The 20845-nt window shown below is 39.3% G+C and overlaps 1 protein-coding gene across 17 annotated transcripts in view; it reads right to left on the reverse strand.

Annotated features, from left to right (window-relative positions):
* ISA3 (isoamylase 3) overlaps window positions 1-20845 on the reverse strand; it is a 73924-nt gene that overhangs the window by 35736 nt on the left and 17343 nt on the right. For 13 of the 17 annotated variants that reach the window (XR_003385957.4, XR_015967417.2, XR_003385960.4 and 10 more), the window contains 7 exons: window positions 18522-18626; window positions 18246-18380; window positions 18049-18135; window positions 14420-14477; window positions 12393-12456; window positions 8229-8328; window positions 6591-6691 (listed from right to left, as the gene is read on the reverse strand). Coding sequence is in view for 14 of the 17 variants with exons in the window: in XM_088701372.1 (XP_088557498.1) it covers window positions 6591-6691; window positions 8229-8328; window positions 12393-12456; window positions 14420-14477; window positions 18049-18135; window positions 18246-18380; window positions 18522-18626 (650 nt within the window). In the remaining 3 variants the exon portion in view is untranslated. The remainder of the gene's footprint in view (window positions 1-6590; window positions 6692-8228; window positions 8329-12392; window positions 12457-14419; window positions 14478-18048; window positions 18136-18245; window positions 18381-18521; window positions 18627-20845) is intronic. The other 4 variants (XM_026805179.4, XM_088701373.2, XM_088701370.2 and 1 more) reach the window with 2 other exon arrangements.

The raw sequence follows: 20845 nt of genomic DNA on the forward strand, positions 1-20845 counted from the left end.
CCGGTGCGAACCGAGCCCCGGCTCGGTTCGCACCGGTACGGGTTAAAAATTGAGTTGCCACGTGCTATGCCCTTTTTGACCATAGCGCGCGGCCTTTTTTCTCCGCGGCCGACAGCGCGTAGCCACAGTGGCCACACGCTGTCTTCCTTTCGGCCACAACGCCAAGTGCTGTGGCTGAAAGTGGTACAGGGCCACGTGTTTTTCGACAATGCAAAGCTGTCCATTCAATTTGAGGTTGGCCTCTCCCCGCTCGGCTATAGGAGCACATTTCAGAGGCAAGGCAAGGGAAGGGAAGGAAAGGGATTAGCCAAAAAATTGAGAAAGAAAAGAAAAGGGTAGGGATTAGTCTAAAAAATATTGAGGAAGGGAAGGGTAGGGATTAGCCCAAAAAAGATGAAGGAAGGAAAGGGAAAGGAAGGTATCCAGCAGATGAAGGGAATGCAGATCGAGCAGGGATCCTACAGAGGCTGCGTGAAAAAAATTGAGGAGGCGAGAGAGCGTCATTTCCCTTCCAAAAAAATCCAACAAAGGCTAATTAAGGTGTGGTTTCTTTCCCTTATATTTTTTTTAATATTTCTTTTAATGTGCTTACAAAAATATGTCAAAAATTGCAAAAAAAATAGAAAATGATGCTCAATGTTTTCATTTCATATTGAATTTTTTATATGTTGTAAATCTAAGGTCTGCTGAACCGATCTATACCGGTTGGTTCAGCCCGTACCGGACTGGTACCGACAGGCACTGGTCCGGTACCAAGGTAGAAATTGGTTCCGACCCAATCTGGGTCAGAACCGATCGGTTTGAGGTCGGTTCAGCCGGGGTCAAAAAAAATATCAAAAAGTGAGAGAACTCCCAAAAAAAAACGACAGGGTCGAAACCAGACCGAACCAGCTCCATCGGTATGGTACCGGTACCGTACCGGTACCGAAGCCTACCGGTACGTTGGTATGCTCGGTACCACATACCTTAGATCTATAGACGATGTGCATGGTGACATTAATTTTTTTCAGAATATATATAATTTATATTTTAATTAAAAATAAAAAAGTTTAAAAATTAATTTTTTAATAAAAAATAAAAATAAAAATATTTTAAAAAAATAGTAGTACGTTGTACATAATTTAGAAGTCATTTTGGAGGCAGAATTTTTTGGTAAATTTAAAATAATTAAAAAATTAAAAATTAATTTAAAATTTAAAAATAAATTAATGTCTTCGTAGGAATGGAGCCATCAAGGAGAAGGCAACCCCCAGAGCGTGATATTGGTTAGGAGCATGGAAAGATACTCGATGAACGATATCAGTTTCAGTGCAGTCATTGCCGCAAGTGCTTCAAAGAAGGAGTAACCAGATTAAAGCAGCACTTAGCCGGTAATTTCCGTGAGGTATTTGCATGCCCCAATTGCCCACCAGAGATAGAACCTCGCTTAGATCAAAGCAACCAAGGAGAGGACTGCCAAGAAGAAGGCGGAGGAGGAATGCCAAGCCGCAGAGCCACCTTCCTATCACTTTATGAAGTCAAAAAAGGTTGAGGGCCCAAATGAGGCACAGATCCAGGCTGCCATGCGGGCGAGCCTTAATGATCAATGGCAACAAGAGGAGGTGGAGAGGCATCAGGCTCGATTTGGGCCCTCGTTTTATGAGTCGAGTGTCGATTCTGGTGGAAGCAGATACGATCCAGAGTTTCAAAGGACAACCTCAGTCAACAGAGAACGTGGCCGAATTGCATCTATCCTTAGTGGTTTTGATAGTCGAAAAAAGTCTTTCAGAGAAATTCCACTAAGAGCGTCAATCCATGATGTAGACCCGCATGCCTTTTCCAATAGAGATTCGAAGAAGTAAAGGATAGGCAATATGGAAGAAGGAGAAGAAGAAGGATATGTGGCGAGCTATTGGATCCTGGTTCCACTTTAGCCACATGCCAGCGAATGTGGCAGACAATACGTATTACAAATCTGTCATTTTCGCCATACAGGTTGCCAATCCCGATGTTGATCCTCCAAGCCCAAAGGACATTTATGGTGAGCTACTTGACAACAATAAGGAAGAGCTAGAGAAATGGATTGCCTCCTACAAGAGCAAGTGGCCCTCATATGGGCTCACTTTGATGTGTGATGGTTGGGCCAGTCAGTACGGTGGACCTTGGCTTTTTGCCTATGACTTCTATGCAAGAAAATATTGTGTATAACAATGATGTCAAAAAACTCTCTCCACACGCTAATTCTTTTATGATTTAAATCTGTAAGAATATTTGTCTAATTCTTGCTTGTATGATCAATCACCTTAAACTATGCTATAGGCATGTTAAACAATAACAAAAGTATCAAATTTGTTAGGTTTCTAGATTTTAGTAGCAGAAAACTTCTATCCACGATGCACAACCAATTTAGAAATTCTCATGAAATTGACTCCTACACCTGCTTTGTAAGTACTTCCATTTATAAATTTGTTTTAAGCAAGGTCTGCTGAACCGGTCGGAACCGACCGGTTCAGTCTGTACCGTACCGATACCGGCCTGTACCGTACCGATACCGGCCGACACCAGTATGATACAACCATGGAATTCGATTTCTTACCTGTACCGGTGTGAACCACACCAGTACTCGTGGGGAAGAAGAGGAAAGAAGAGAAAGAAAAAAGAAGAAAGAAGAGGAAGAAGAAGAGGAAGAAGAGAAAGAAGAAGAGAAAGAGGAGAAGACTACCTGTCAAAGGGGGAAAGAAGACCTCTCTTGCAGGAAAGAAGACTATCGGGTCCGCACGCATGTCCGCACGCACGTCCATGCATGTGTCCACGCGTTTTTTTTTTCAAACTGGTTCAATACCGGTCTCCATCAGTACATCGGTTCGGTCGGTACCGCGAACCTACTTTTAAGAGATATGCTTCCTAGAACGTGCACCGCACTTGTTTCAGGCAACTTCTTGATTTATAAAGATATGATTCCCAGAAATTCCCACTAAGCTTTTTTTTTTTGTTCAAGATATGCCTACATAGTAATATTACAGCAAAAAAGTTAAAATTCGTCGATGTTGGCATATAATATGTCATATGTGGCAGTCCAGTCCTTGTATAGATTATGATCTTTATCTAGATCAAGGACAAAAATCACATATTATGATATTTTACCAATGCAAATTGTGCATAAATATGGGTTATATAATCTATTAAGTCAGACGCCTCAGAACTTTTATGAACCATATTAACACTCTTATAGGCTACATGTAGAACTACTTCAACAACACATCTTATTAGTTGCTCCATATGCACTTCTCACTAACATCCATAAAAGAAAGCATTTTTCTCAAAATCAAATAGCAAATATGTTCAAGCCACATTAAAAACATGTGGTAAAAGATCCCATACCGAATTGACTTTGGTTGCTAGTAGGGATGACTGAAGATATTATATTTCCATAAGTATGGGCATATCCCACCTTAGCTTGAAGCCTCTCGATGTTACTTCAGCATGTTAGTTTATAGTACAAAATAAAGTTCGCAATCTCGGTATACTGGTTCCCATATCAGTGCCTTACTGGTTTGGTACGGTCGGTACGATACGGTATGCATTATATACCGAAATAGCTTTCTAACCACTTTTCTCAATTTTTATCCCAGTACGCCTCAATACAGGTCGATACGCACCTCGGTACACCTCGGTCTAGATCAGTATTGAGGATGATAGTGTTATTTTGATGATTAACACAACCATTGAGGAAATATCTAATTAAATACTACAAGTTAATATGATACATCATTACTGAATTCGACACTCTCGATACATTAGAAGAATGAGATCAAGATGTCTTTCAATGATTAATAATGAGATAAAATTTGCGATAGAAAAGGGATAGTGAATTCTAAATTCTAATTCAGCAAAGTTTCAAGTAAAACGTATTCTTAAGGGCACAATAGTAATTTTCATTGTTAAGAGTATGTAGCACTACCATGGCATACATTCAAAATTGCTTGAAGTATATTTCATTGATTGTATGGATGAGTCTAACCTTAAGATGCAGCAAAGTATGGAATGAGTCGACCCCAACAAAGATGGAGTCGACCCTAGCACATCATGGAACCATCAGGTACACCTCTGCGAAAATGGCACGGATGAATAGTAGTGGAGTCGACCCCAAGTATGGTTGAGTCGACCCCAGCTTCAAGCCTCAAGAAAACAAGTCTCTGGAATTTACTAAGAGGGTCGACCCCCACCTTCCTTGAGCCGACCCCAGGAATACTTGAGTCGACCCCAATGGAGTTGACCCCAATTGAACATGAGTCAACCCCAAGGCTATGTCGTTCAAAACTGTCTCTGGAATTCCTGAGAGGGTCAACCCCAATGGAACTTGAGTCGACCCCACTGTAGCTTGAGTCGACCCCAAAAAGAGTTGAATCGACCCCAGTGAAAAACAGCTGAAATACTAAGGTTCTGTGATCCCTGAGAGGGTCGACCTCACTGTAGCAGGAGTCAACCCCAGTGAAAGTTGGGTCGACCTCACTGGAAGTTGAGTCAACCCCAAGTTTGATGAACAGTGGTTTGAGTCGACCCCAGAAAAGTTTGGGTCGACCCCAGCACGGGCAGAAGCATAACGGCTAGTTCTGCAGAAGTACTTTTTGACCTTCCAACGGCTAGTTCTGCAGAAGTACTTTTTGACCTCCCAACGGCTAGTAACGGATAGCTTTTCAAATCTAACCAATGGGAAGTAACCTAAACATGTGGGAAAGTATTTGACACTATTCATCAGAGCAAAATATCCTTTTGCAAAATATCAAAGCTTACCCAAGAAAGACAAAAGCCCTAATTTTCTTCATCGAGGTGCTTCATTCAAGAGTCAAAAGGAAGTGGTTGAGCAGATCAAAAAGAGGCATTAAAAGCTCCACTAACCCTTGAAGAGTAAAGCATTCCTTGACAAAGAAGAGAAGAGCCATATCAAAGCGATAACTATATTCTAACTCTTCTTTGTAGCTTATATTTGTTATATCTGCTCATATAGGAGTTTAAACCTTCTTCTTTCTCTTTTTAACAATCTTGTAAGGTTTGTTGGTGAGCCCGTAAAACCAACGGTGTAGGTTTGTTGGTGAACCTGTAAAACCAACGGTGAAGGTTAGTTGGTGATCCCGTAAAACCAATATAGGTTTTTGGTGATCCCGGAAAACCAAGTGTAAAGATTTTTGGATTGTGAGCCCGGAAAATAATCCAACTGTAATCCGCGGGATTATAGTGAATTTCCAAGGGGTCGCTTGGGAAGTGGACGTAGGTGCATAGGAGAGCACCGAACCACTATACTTCTTGTTGTTTGTATTGTGTTTTGTTCTAAGTTCACTATTTGTAGTTAATCTATATTAACCAAATCACTCACTCATCAATTAGCAAAGTTAAGGAATCGAAAATCAAGAAAAACCAATTCACCCCCCCCCCTCTTGGCTTGTCACCTTGGGCAACAAGTATGCTTCGGTATGGGGCGGTATACGATGGTACGGAGCTTGTACAGATTCAAAATGGAGTTTCGTATCGATTTTCTTCCGGTATGGTACGGTATGCACCGCACGGTATACTCCATGTCGGGCGGTATGGGGTGGTACAACAGACCTTACTATAAAAGTATGGTTCACAAGCAAGCATTACTTTCTTCTTGCACTACTTTCCAGCAGAATTAAGAATATGCTTCAAAGAGAGGCTTGTAAGTTGATACTTATGAGGTGATGACTGTAAAAATTGATGACCTTTTCTACTGTAATCATATAAGAAACGTAGTTAGAATTGGATAGGAAGTACATACATTTTACCTCTCCTCTTAGCAACAACAGTGCTAAAATTTCAGGATTCCCTGGTTTTGATGTTCACCATGGAATTTGGCAAGGAATACATTTTCTCACAGATTATTTTTGGATAGAAAGGCTGACAAGTCTTATGGTGAGAAGGGCCTTGTTGTGTTGATGTGCTATTTCTAGGAGACATAGGCAAAGAAACAGGAATGGTATTTATTTACTCCTCTTTGAAGGTTCAGTTTGGTTTTTACCATGCTAATTCATCCTGATTTCTATAAGAAGGAATCAACATGGTGGAACTTTGGGAGCATTAATGGAGATTGAAAACACTTAACAAACTTTGGGAGTTATGTACTGATATGAGCTCTATAGATTATGCAAGACAACTTTTAGAAATGAGGCCTTGTTATGATGCCAGATCTGTTCCTTCATAGATCCAAAGTACCTCTACCTCCTTTGCTGATTTCAAGGTCAGACATTATTGAAGAGAAGGAGATTTGAGCTTGCCTCTCAAATGTTATTTACATGACTGTATTTTTAACAGAATAATAGCCATAATAATATGCATTCTACATAAAACAAATAGCAGAAAGGTAGGAAAGAGCAACAAGTGATGAAGCTAATAATTCATATGAAAGAGGCAAAATGGAAGAATGGAAATGAACATCTACTAGTAGCAGCGCAGAAGTCACGGTTCTATGAATTACTTACATGCTCTAATGACAAAAGGCAAAAACATAAAGCTTAGCAGTCAATAGTGCGAAAGAAATAAAAAATAAACTGACATAACTAAAAGTACTCGTGCCAAATGACCTATGCAGAAATTACCTATCCCAATTTGGGAATCTTCCTACTAGATAAAGTCCTGCACAATCCCAAGGTTCTGCAATTATTTTACATCTTGATAATACAGCATCCTTGGCAATTGCCTGTCAGTCAAGTCACATAAATCAGATAAAAGGGTTTCCACTACTGTTTCTTATCAGCTAGCAAGCTATGAGAAATTGCACAATTGATTTATTCAAGACCCTAAATTTAAAGAAGCGGAAACAACCAAGATTCGTAGTCTCGGTATCGGACCCCGTACCGGTGCTATACTAGCACTATGTCGATACAGTATGGTATGGGATCTTTTCACTCAGTATCCTACCCATACCGGATACCGGTACTGAACAAGTATGGTATGGTACACTCTGTACTATCCGGTTTGGGCCGGTACGGTGAACCATAGAAACAATTGCTAATTTATTGATTATAAGCAAAATAAGAAATGAACTTTTAGAATTTAAGTTAGATTATAATATTTAAATCAAACATCCAGGAAAAGCACAAAACATCAGCACGCACGCCATTTCCCGCACCTGATAAAGAATTATTTCTGTCCAATGCTCAAAATTAGTAGGATATGGCAGGCAATCCCACTAAAGAATCTCCAGGTCCAGGCTGCTTTCAATATGGCTTCATAATAATTTCGCTCCCCTCATAACCATCATATTTCCATAGTTTATACTGCCTCTTTATACTCATGAAATAGTTTTGTCAAAATTGTATCATCAACTATATACTACCTTTCTCAAGTCCCTGTATACCTGTATACCATAACAACCGGAGGAGTAGGAATTTAAAAATTACTAACATATACATGTTTTACCATATAACTTTAATCTTTTGATCTTTTAAAGCAAGTTAAATTTAGCTAGTTGTTGTTTCTTTCCCTTAGTTTTCTTTATTTTTCTTCATGTATGATTTCTAACATCCTTTCCTCTAAGATTATAAATGCCAATTACTTAGGATAGTGACACTTCTACAAGCATCCAATAGACCAGTACATACAGCCATTCTTTTTACACTATGAGCTTTCCTTTTCACATTCACACTCATGCAACATCTCCACTTCTGGAAGGATCTATTTAGGAACATGTCACATACAGACACATGTACATAGAGATATACATACATATTCATACACATATATACATGCATGTGTATGTATGTGTGTATGTAGACTTGGAGGTGGACCACAAACCATGGTCCTTAATCATATATTAAGAGAGCTAAGAGAGAATTTATAGATGTTAATTATGGTTGACAATGAGGCCTTGGATACAACATATGGGGAAGAATGACTAGAAAAGACAGGAAAACATATAAGTGCAGGCACAGAGATGTTAAAACACACCATAATGTTCATAATTTTCATAGTCTACTAATAAAGTAATAGAATTAATGTACTTTTAATCAAATGGGATGCTAGAACAGGGAGAAATTATAATAACCAGTCATCAATTTTAGAAAGTCATTTGTCAATATCCTTGCAAAGTTACAATGAAGATAATTAATAAATATGGGAGCAACCTAGTGAATAAGAATAAAGAAGATTCTCTCTTCCAGAAGAAGAGTAACATCTGTCTTGTAGAACCATCAAAACACAGCACTAAGGAGAAATCAGAAACAACAAAAAGTTACCTTAACAAGTGGAGGTGCATTTAGAGGAGTCCCATCAGTTCCTCGGCAAAGAACACTTGCAAGGTCAAAGCGGAATCCATCCACATGGTATTCTTTAACCCTTAGCATGGCACAAGATATAGACACAATCAATATAGATAAAAAGAAAAAAAAATGCATTTAGTATATACTTCATCGTACAGTTCATTATGAAAATATGACTGCAGAAATATAGTTTTTGACTGACTTCTAATTAACAGCAGCAAGCATAATACTGTAAAGCATGGTGATATTTGGGAGTTCCAGAATATTTGGTTCAGAGTTCGGATGCACAAGTAAATCAAACATTCATAACAGCCTGATTTTTCCGCTAGCGCTTCGCCTCAATAAGTAAATATATATGCTCTCATACAGCCACACCAGCTGACAAATATGCCATATGAGCAAAGGGCAAAGTTTTGAAAAGACATATTTGAAGCAAGGAAATAAATCTTGAGGAGTGGTAATGTATCAGCAGGCAGCTGGTATGGTATGATCCTCAACAAAGGGGCAGTACACATTGACACAACTCGGTAGAGCTTAAACAATCAAGAAAAAAATTACCCAGCGATATGGGGTCATTACAAGGTCAATATGCCTGAATGCACATGATACAATGTGATATAGGCCAGGTTCAGCCAACACTAGTGCATAGCATAGCAGCCCCTAGCCCCCTACCATTGTCTCATGGCAGCTATGGTATGTACTGGCTGCGGCGTCCCGGTGGCCGGCCGGACCGGTACGGTGCCGGTCCGGACCGGTACGGTGCCGGTCCGGACCGGTACGGTGCCGGTCCGGACCGGTACCGTACCGGTCCGGACCACTTTCTTTCCCATCAAAAAAAAAAAAGAAACCACAGCGAGGCGCTGTGGTTCCCCCCCCCCCCAAAAAAAAAAACACCGTACCGGTGCGAACCGGCCGGTTCGCACCGGTACGAGGCCGGTACCAAGCGGTACCGGCCGGTTCACAGAAGAAAACCGGAAATACCGGTTTTCATCTGTGTCCGGTACCGGTCAGGGACCGGACCGGTATGTGTACGGGCCGGTACGGCATTCCTTGGTTTATACTTTATACCTTGTAATACAATTACTAAGAATGAAGGTCAGGTACTCACATAACATTTTACAATTCTTAAGAAATTGGGATCATGGAGAGCTGGGAGCAAGATGAAAGCATTATCCCCGATCTTTTTTTTTTTTTCTCCTTGTATACCATAACTAACTTTACACGCACAAAAATGAAGTGAATTTCTAGCATCGTTAATGCTACAAAAAGGAAGAAGAAACAGTATACTGGGCACTCAGGAAAGACTTTATCATATGCACTAGTATCAAATAGTGGTATCTGACAAAATCTGTCAAATCCTTAGATTAGTCCAACTAGGGCCTATGTTTTGTATATGCTTTGCTTCCACATTTTTTGGTAGATTTAAATTGGCAAGAATGCCAAGTACATGGAGTGATGATTTTTTGAATTTTATCATAATAAAATATAAGATCAACTACTTCCATAAAGCTAAGTGGCACGTAATTGAAGCATGTGTGGAAAGCACATTCAAGTGCAGGAGCAACGATCAAGAGCTCATGAGAAATTTAGGATGCAGAAATCCGAGTTAAAAAAGAATCCTTAATTTAATGAATACACTAAATAAATTAATGCATAGTTTTATTTCCAAAGAATGAGGTTACGGATAGGATTTAAATATTTGTACCTAAATGGCCTTTTTTAACTTACAGGCCTGAGACTAACTGTGCTTCACTAACTCATGCTAGTCCATTTTTCAATGTTTTCAGCCAAAACTTGATAACACAACTACAATCCCTTAGTTCAAAGCACCTTGAAGCATCTTTCTTCAACTATATATGTATGTTTTAAAAGCAAGGTCAGTTGTGCTGAACCATACTGACCAATACCAACTGTACTATACCATATTGATAAGGTGCCAATATGGTACCGAGCAAGGTTTGCCATCTCAATACCGAATCTCGTACCGGTGTCATCGTGTTATAGGGTCGGTACATCCGGTTCGGCATACCAAGTATCGGTGCGCCCTCCATACCATGTATCGATACAGTCCGTTCGCACTGGTACCGACCAGTATGGCAAACCTTCGTCCTGAGGTTTGGTTCGGTATATGAGTCCAATAGCTCCAAACAAAGCAAAACTGCCTCGTACTATCTAAAACCAACCAAAATAGGGGTGCATACCATACCATACCAACCTATATTGCCTGGTTTCAAGCAGTACAAATGTACAATGATAAAAAGTGAGAACAAAATTCAGAAGCTGTCTAAAGAATTCCATTCATTCATTCAAACAAATCATCTACAGCGCCTTTTCATTCAACCTTAATAAACCCTTTTGTAGAATTTACATGACTAGTTTTCCAAGTAAACTAGGATTCTTGATAGGCAAATAACAAATCCCCAAAATATTTTCTAAGAAAATTCGGAAGAGCATATAAGCATACATGGAAGGATGCCCAAAACAACCAAAAAAGCAAATCCTAATGATTTTATAACTGGTCCAACCAACATATAACTAATATAAGACTCTTTTATACCAATCTTACTTAAAATGGAACTTTAAAACAAATCCTAAAATTACCAACATAAAAGTTCCGAAAATACAAAAAAAATGACCACTCATGGTCTGCCGTACCGGTCCGTACCGGCCGGTACGGACCCGTACGTACCGGTCCGGCCTGGGACCGGTACCGGATCAGCATGGAATCCGGTACCGGTGGTTTATTGTTGGAGAACCGGTACGTGACCGGTACGTGACCGGTACGGGACCGGTTCGGACCAGTACGGGACCGGTTCGTACCGGTATGGAACTGATTCGTACTGGTCCGGGCCGCCACCGGTACGCCTATCGGTACCGGTGCGGCGGATCTTGCCTACACTTCTTTTGTTCATCATCATAATGAAAAGGATAACAATAATCAAATTTTACAAATTAGTTATCATTTTGACATATACTATATTTTTAGGACTTTAGACTTATTGTTCCAATAGTTTCATATTTAAACAATCGAACAAATAATGTTTTGAAGTTTGAACATGAGAATTCCAAAAGTCATGCTCAAAATGTACCTATATTATCGTCAATATAAAATATGATATTATAAATGTAAATAAAATTTAAGCTTTAGGCAAAACAAAATCTTTGTCAGAAAAAATAACTTTTCCTATGAATCTCAACAAAGTTTTATGTCACAGTGCTTCCAAATGTGTTAAAACTCACAATTTCACAAACTTCAGCAACTGTTAAAGAATGAAGAAACTCATAAATGAAAATAAACAACATGCATTCACTAAATTCTCGATCAGATTGCACGCTGAATCTGAAACTTTTGTTTTCAATTAGAGTTCTAGAAAAAACTGACAACTATGGTCAAATCTAATATCTTGATGACAAAATATTCAGTTCAACAACAGACTAAGATTCTCCATTGCTAAAATTCTAAAGTTTGGTGATCTATAATTGGCATTAGATCAAGTGGATGGCTGAAACAATTTCATCAAGATTTAAGCATTAACAACATAGAATCAATTTGAAGCAAAGCTAACAGGCAAATATTACTGAAAGAAGAAAACTGCACCACTGAAATCAGTAAAGGTTGTAGAGACGATGTAAGCGCAAAACAAGATAGAACAGCTGAATTACAATTTTTTTTAATATTACATACCAAAAACTGAACAATAATGAGAGTAATTGATAGAATGAAGCAAAACAGAGCATCTTCAAATGTCTAAGGTTTGCGCAACTTATACTGAATTGAACAGAAAAACAAAACAATTAACAAACAACTTAACTAATCACCAAAAAAAAAAAAAACCCGCTAACAGTATTTCTGTAAACCAAATGCCAGTCCTTTGATAAAACAAAAAGAAAAATATATGCACAAAATTCATTTTGCAAATACAAATAAATAAATATTAAGAAAGAGTGTGAAATTTGATTTACAATTTGATCCACCGGGTAATGTTCCAGTATCAACAGTTTGCAGTGCACTCAATTTAACTCAATGGTAAATAGAGACTGAAGATGCTTTTGACCAAACAAAATGAACATATTGCGTTTCCAGCTGATACAGAAAAGATGAAAAGTGAAAACACAATTTAAATAAACACTAGACAGTACCAATGTCTCAAACTGTCCAGTATAAGTTCCATGACAACAGGATGGTTGCAGTTAAATGTGTTTCCTGGAGACCACAAAATATAAAATCACAATGATGAACTTATCAAATAACAAAAAGTTGTTCGATACAGGACAGACTACAGAGAATCCCCAATACAAAAATAGAGTATACAACAGTGCTTGCTGTGAACTCATTTTATGTATGGAAAATTAAAGACCAAGGATAGTCTAGCATCACATACCATATTTACCTCATACAGTTTCATAAAAGCAATATACGAAAAACAAATTTACTATTTAACATAGTAATAAATAGTAAAGTGGCACTACAGCAAATTTAATCATCACTCAAGTGAAGAAACTTGAGAGCTAGAAAAGAAAAATCTCTTATGTGGATGGCCGGGCTTGTTATTTCCACACAATCATGGCCATTTTAACTCTATTTCTACACAATTATATCAACTGAATTGTTAGCATGTCCTATTGCATTAATGTCCAAAAATGGATGCAAGGGGACCTAACCTAGAAAGTAGAAACCTGTCTAAATTTCACCATCCAGTGATTTCAGCTGAGAAAATGATGCAAAATAACAACATAGATATATACTATTGCAAGAGCCAAAGTAGAATTTTAAGGTCTTCTAATGGTCTGTCCAGCCAGCAGTATTTTTGTCAAATTGGTGCCATGCTTGAAGTAATTAAGTCCCTGTAACAAAGATGAGTTGCTAGTGCCATTTTCATTCTCTTTAGATAATTGTCATTAGTTTTAAGATAGTATATCAGTTTTAGAGTGCAAAACTATTAATAACAATGAGTATATTATATGAAAAATAACAACAAGAGCATATTAGATGAAAACATGTATGGAAAACTAGAAAATAGCAAATTTATATAGGTATGGATGAGTGAATGACAGAAGCAAGGTACGCGGTACCGACTGTACCGATGTACCAGTGGGCATCGGTACCGGTACGGTACTGAACCAAACCGAACCGAACCGGTACTGTACCAATGGGGCTAAAAGCCAAAAAAATTTTAGAGCCGATACGGACTGGTCGGTTCGATTCGGTACGGGCCGATCGGTACGGTTCGGTACCGAAATATGTAGTTGTACCGTACCGGTAGGGTCCGGTACCGACCCGTACCGACCGGTATGGCAGACTATGGACGGAAGATTGGGATTAAATTGGTGATGATAACCCGATCACCAAGTTTCAACTGTCATATTATGAAATTTGAGAATCAACTGCTATTCTGAAATTTGCGAATCAAGTGTTTTAAAATAAAAGCAATGATCCAGCTGTAGGTGTTTTTCATTAATACCTCCACTCTTATAACACACTTTCAGATATGGTGCTGCAGCATACGCAAGTGATTCCATGTGCTGAGCATTTCTACACAATCGGCTCATCTAGAAAAAGGAACTGTTATTTTTTCTGAATTATGATCCCTCCAGCAACCAAGTACTTACAAATAAAGCCATCACACTTTTCCTTCAGTCAATGAATGCATATGTTGCCAGCTAGTACTTCAAGTAGATCATACCATTAAGTGAAACATACACAGACAAATCAGTTGATATATAGCATATGTGCATGTAAAATTAAATTTTCCTACAAGAGGCAAAACATCTTGCCTACTAGTTAAAGCTATGATCGATATATTTGATTTAAAAGGATTAAGCTTGAATGGTCTACGGAGCAATCTAGAAGGGTTGTAATAAGACATTCTGGAAAAGCCTGTTGTGTGCCTTCGCCCAGAAGGGTCTTTCCACTTTGAAGCCATATCAAGCATAAATTTTAAGATTGTTATGCTATTTAATAAAAAAATTTCCCCCTCTCTTCGTATCACTATTATCATTGTTAGCTAGACTATACAGAGAGCAAGCTGATATCATCTAATAAAATTATATACATTTATAACATTACAAACAGCAGGTTTTGAAGTAATTCTGGAAAAGTTATATCTTAAAAAAATGAAATAAGTATTCTTGGAAAAAGAGTAATTAAAAACTGATGGACAATTTACCACAGCCTGAGAAATTGAGTAGTTCAGCATTGTTTTGGAGATCCATCATGTAATAAACCTAAAAGCACAAAGAAAAGAAAACCTAATTCAACAAAATAACATAGATAACATATGTACTGGCATATACTTATGTATTGCATATAGATGTTCCACAAACATTTGCGTTCCTGCATACATGTTATACATGCACCTCAAAGTCATATTGTATGTACCAACCTACTAAATTTATGTGTATGGTTCATGTTTACTATTGAGGTACTTAATAAGAAAAGTGGAGAACACAGCCAGTTATATAGTCTGTTCATCCCAAGGAATGCGCAACCATCCGGTTCGGGACGGTTCCACCCGTTCCGAACCATACCGGTGGCCTACCGGTATGGTTCGGGCTTTGAAACCGGTTCGGGACCGGAGCCGGAGATGACAGAGAAAGAGAGAGCGAGCGGGGGAGGGAGGGAGGAAGGAGCGCCGCAGGGAGGCGGTGGAGGCTGCGGAAAAAAATTTGAAAATTTTTAAGTGAGTCGGCGAATCATTTGCTGACTTCACTTAAGAATTTTGAAATTAAAAAAATTGAAAATTTTTCAGTGAAGTCGACAAATGATTTGCCGACTTCACTTAAAAATTTTCAAATTTTTTCCGTGGCCTCCATCGCGCCCCTACGGCCTCCGCCGGCTCCCCACAATGCTCCTTCTCCCTCCCTCCCCCGCTCACTCTCTCTTTCTGTGAGACCCTGAAACTGGGCCCGGTCCATTGACCGGCCCAGCCCCAAAGATTTCGGCCTCACGTGCGTCGCACGTGAGGGCGCATGAGGAGGGGGGAGCCATCCCGAAGAAGCCAGCTCCCCTGTTTTTAGGGCTCCATCCTCCTCTCGTTGAAGCCATTTGACGAGGAGCCGCAAACCCTGAATCCCCTCTAGTTTGGAGCTTCTTCTTCCTCGTTTTGCCGCCCGAGAGAGAGGGAGGGGGGGAGAGAGAGAGAGAGAGAGCTGAGAAGCCACGGCACGAACGACCCTTTTCCTCCTCCGTTTGCCGCCGGAAAGAAGCCGCCGGATCTTCGCCGGGGCTAAGGTAAGGTTCCTAGCTTCACCTCTTTGTTATACCAATTGAAAAAAAGAAAGAAAGAAAGAAAGAAAGAAAGAAGAAGAGAGGGAAGAAGGAGAAGGCCGACCATCGCGGGCTCTTCTTCTTCTCCTGTGCACATGCCTCCTCCGCAGGAAGAAGGAGACGGCCGGCCGCCGCGGGTGCCGCCGGCCTCGACTTGGCCTCTCCCGAGCTCGCCGACCTCCCTTCGTGGGAGAAGAAAGAAGAAGAAAGAAAGAGGGGGGGAGGAGAAGAAGTCGGGAGAAGAGAAGGAAGAAGAAAGAAAAGGGGGGAAAGAAAAGAAGTCAGGAGAAGGTTCTGGAGAAAAGAGAAGAAAAGAAAAGAAAAAGAAAAGGAAAGGAAAGAAAAGAAAAGAGAAGAAAAAGAAAAGAAAAAGAAAAGAAAAGAAAAAGAAAAGAAAAGAAAAGAAAGAAAAAGAAATAAAGAAAGAAAGAAATAATAAATAATAATAATAATAATAAAATAAAGAGAGGAGGATGGTTTACAAGTATGAACCCGAATCGGAACCCCAACTCAGGGTGCTAGACACTTCTGTATGGTCGGCCCTGGAAGGATGTTAAGATTTAAGTTTTATATATATATTATGATGAATTTTAAAAGAAAAATATGATTTTTGAATATTAGGTTCTGCGAGAAATTTGTGAGATTAATTGGATTTGTTGTGGATCGCATCAATGTAAGTAATGAACTGCCTTTTCTAGACTCTTCATTTATATAATATTATTTTTGCATCGAATAAATTGTTAATGAATTTATATGTGATTTATGAATTTTACGAGATGATGATTTGAATGAAAAAATAGATATTTGAATTGAAATAATATTTTTTGGACTATTGCTATATTTACTGTTCTTGCATCGTATATGCATATTTAGATCGTACTATGATATATCTATTATGTTATAAAAAGAATTTTGATGTGCATCAGATTTGGAACTCTTAGCCTGACTATGTTCTGGATCCTGCCAATTGGAGGTTATGCATTGGCAATTCTGGCTCTACCACAGGGTATAAGTATGGTATTCTGGCCCTACCACAGGGTATAAGTGTAGTATTCTGGCCTACTCCACAGGGTATAAGTGCGGTATTCTGGCCCACTCCACGAGGTATAAGTACGGTTTCGTTTCTGGCCTAGCCATAGGGTATAAGTGTGGTCGTAGTTAAAGGCTATTGAGTTGAATGTGATTTATTTCGAATCGGATTTATGATTATGTATATGGATATTTGAAAGATACTGATTTCAGTGGATTTGTGTTTGAAAAAGAATTGATTATGTCATTATGCTGATTCATCATAATTTGTATTCATATTTTATATTATTATATGAATTGACTATTTAAGGTAATTATTACTTACTGGGATGCCTAGCTCATTATACGATTTCTTACTATTTTTACAGATCCGAAGAATTAGCTCGATCTGGGTTTTACATAATGGGAGAATGACTAGAAGAATTGAGGCACAAGTTATTTTAGAATAGAATTTATTTAAATTGATGTTTTATCTTAGACTATTGTTAGACATTGTAAGGTTTTGTTATTTAAAGAACCAAGTTTTACATGCTAGTAGTTTATTGTTCCGTTGCGTAAACTATTGCTAGGCTTGTGAGACATTGTAAGTTGTGTTAGTTACAGAAATAAAGTTTGCATAGTTAAAATATTTCCGCTACCTGATTTGATATTGTGATGAGATGCCTTGCATGCTCGTGGGGAGAGTTCCCTACAGGTGTGCGGCGGTTGGCACAGACCCCCGGCTCGCGATCTGGGACCGGGGGCGTGACACTTTCCCTTCGTCTTCTCCGGCTCTGGCTGGTGTTGTCTTGGTACGGGCCCGGTTTCGACCCGTTCCGAACCGGACCGGGCACCAACCGGTACGGCACCCAGTACCGATTCAGAAATCCTTGGTTCATTCCAAGCCTTCTCACATCTCTGCTCTCTTCTTTCCTCCTTGTCTTCTCTACGTTTTTTTTTTTTTTGCCACTTAATACATAATATGTACACATAATGACATATATTAATACTTAATATTACATCTTCCTTTTCAAGTGTTGGACTGTTGCTTCACTCACATATCTACAGTTTCGTGATTTTTTTACATACTAGGTGCATCAGGGATCTTTGTTTTGTGTTTGAATCTTCTTTAGCATTTTCAAAATTTTATCTGCATCTAGATGCACTTGGAATCTTTACTTTAGTAATTCTGTCTTATTGTAGTTCATGTGAGAGTTCCTCAACTCACAATTCATCATTTTCACCAACCTCCTACCTAATTATAACTGACCATATTTATGTTCATCGAAACCTCTGCTGCAATTGTAAAACCCATGGACTAGCTTTCACATAATGCTAAATAAATATATGCAAGAAAATCAATTTAGTGAAAATCTGAAAATCTATTAAGAGAGAACAAAGTTAGGATGGTGCACTGATTTTTTCAGTGAACAAGGAATGATGAGTGGATTACATGTAAATAATTTCCATTGTTATTGAGAACAAGACCTTTGAAATGCTATAAATATATGAAACCATCACCTTGTTATCAATACCACGAAAAGAGGTAGTATAAGGATGATCATCATCAGCTTCATTAGTGTGGTTGTAAACTACATCAAGAATGACCTGAAGTTGCAGCAATGGTTTTTAATTTAATTTCGAACAAAATTAAACAGGAAAAAACCAATCATGGATAATACATGTCAAATTTGAATAGGTAATAACATCTATCAGACCTCAATTCCAGCATTATGCAAAGATTTCACCATTTGTTTGAATTCTTGGGCTGCAGCAGCAGGACCACCACCAGAACTAGCATACCGACTCATGGGGGCAAAAAAGTTCATAGTAGAATAGCCCCATGTGTTGATCTTGTAATGGAATAGATATTTAAATCAGTAAACACAGAAATACCCTCACAAAGAAAGCAAAAAAATCTGGTAAAAGGAGGGGGGTTGGGAGATGCTAATTGTCATTGCATACAAAAAAAAGGACTGAAAATTAAATCATACCATATGATCTCTAGGATTTGGATATCTCTGAAATTCCAACTCATCGAACTCAAAAACCGGCAATAACTCCACAGCATTGATGCCAAGTTCCAATAAATGTGGGATCTATAGAGGATAATGTTGTCAGATGAAATTTCTCTAGCTTGACACTCAAGGTTCGCTGTATCGGTACCAAACCCCGTATCGGTGCCGCACTAGTATAGGCGTACCGACTGTCGGTACAATACGGTATGCGGTACGTCAAGCATACCGATACCGGTACCCATTGGTATGGATACGGTACGCCCGGTACCGACCAGTATAGCATACCATGTTGCCACTACTATATATAATAAGATATAAAACTTATGTTACAGCAACGTCGCATGCGAAAAACATATACTAAATAGGCCAAAAAACAATAAATGCAATTCGAGCGGCTTCCCTTTAAGAAATATTTATCGCAACAAATTTTGGTGAATGGTGAAACAACAAATGTAACACCTTGAGATCCTAACTTATTTAAATCCTAAGGGTGGGACATCAAACCTGATAAAAATACCATAAGTACTTGGCCTTCCCAAAAGACATTTTTTTTAACTAAATTCTTCTAAAAATGTAATATAATTGATAATTCTCAGCAAAAATTACATACGAAAGTCAAACTAAGACATTGCAGATGCCACTTCAACACTTCAATGATCATTAAATCCACTAGAGTTCTAACTAATCTCTATGAAAAATTGTATAATAAATAAAGTGAACTACAAAGCTCAGTAAGTAAAACTTCTACCATGATCAAAGAACGTGCTAGAAAGCTCAAGTGGAAAAATCATTGAGAACAATTTGTTATGAAATCTCAAAAGCCAAGTTGTCAATAAGAAAAAAAATGTCATAGAAGGGTATCCTGCAAATATCAGGCAATCCGAAAGCACCTTTAAAATAGCAAATCCACCTCTTCCAGTAGATTAATAGGGGTTGTCATTAATCGCTTTGAAAATGGTACAAAAGATAGGGTTAGCTACAAAGCTCGGCAAGTTCAGTTCTTCCATGGTCAAAAGAATTCAAGCATCCATTAGAAAAACAAATGACTTAAAGACAAAATACACAATCAAATTACCACTTAGAAAGCTCAAATAGAAATTCACTGAAATCATTTTGTAATAAAATCCCAAAAGCATAAATCTTTAACCAAGTTTCCAACAAGATATATGATGCTAAAAATGGTTCGGAACGCAAGTATCGAACAGTTGAATTAATTCCCAATGTGATAAGTTGAACACTAGTGCAAAAATCAAATGGTCAAAGCACAACTTGCAAAAAACCAAGGTCGGCTGTCTCAAACCGAACCATTTGAGGCAAGCTGACCCATGTCGGGTAGAAACCAGGTCAAGATGCAGATTTACTTCAGAACAGGCCTCAAATCAGCCTGAACCAACTGGAACCTAGAAAAAGCCCATGGTTCTGCTTGGTTCAGGGCAGTTCAAGGAGTTCGCTGCCATTATAACTCTCCCCTCCAGACCTAAGTCACCCTGGCTCCCAATCACTCTTTCCCTCTCGTGTTCGGATAGCATTAGGGTTTTGATGCCCCCCTCGGGCCACTGCCACCTCAGATGATGACCACAGGTACGTGCTTCACCCTCTCTCTCTCAATCTCTCTCTTTCCCGAAGATGATGACCTCGCGGCTTCACCCTCTCTCTTGAAGACGATGATGGCCCAGCAACTTCGCCCTCTCTCTCTTTCTTTCTCCTCTCTCATTCAGTCTCTCTCTCCCAAAGTCGAGGACCCCAGTGGGTTTGCCCCCTCTCTTTCTCCTCTCTCTCTCCTTCTCCCTCTCCCCCTCTCCCTCTCCCTACCCTTGGTTCCTGTGAGACCCTAAAACTGGGCCCGATCCATTGACCGGCCCAGCCCCAATTTCGGCCTCCCGTGCGTCGCACGTGAGGGTGCGAGATGAAGGGAGAAATCATCTCGAAGAAGCCGGGATCGTCTGGTTTTTTTAAGGCTTCTCCTCCTCCCTTTGAGACCACTGGAAGAGGAGCCGCCAGACCTCCTTCCTTAGGTGTTCTTCTTCCTCGTGCAGCCATCCGAGAGAGAGGAGGGAGCCGTTGAAGCCGGTCTCCTTTGATCCGGGTGGTTCCATTGCCGCCGGAGAGGAAAGAGCCGCCGGAGAGGAAAGAGCCGCCGGAGAGGGAGGAAGCCGCCGGACCTTCACCAGGGCTGAGGTAAGGACTCCTAACCTTTACCTCTTTGTTATACCAATTGAAAAAAAAGAAAGAAAGAAAGAAAGAAAGAAAGAAGAGAGGGAAGAGGGGACTTACCCGTGTGCGGCCGCGAGCATCGCCGA

The sequence above is a fragment of the Phoenix dactylifera genome, chromosome 7, assembly GCF_051530095.1.
Source record: "Phoenix dactylifera cultivar Ajwa chromosome 7, Ajwa_hap1_PhDact_Kaust_v1.1, whole genome shotgun sequence".
Lineage (NCBI taxonomy): Eukaryota > Viridiplantae > Streptophyta > Magnoliopsida > Arecales > Arecaceae > Phoenix > Phoenix dactylifera.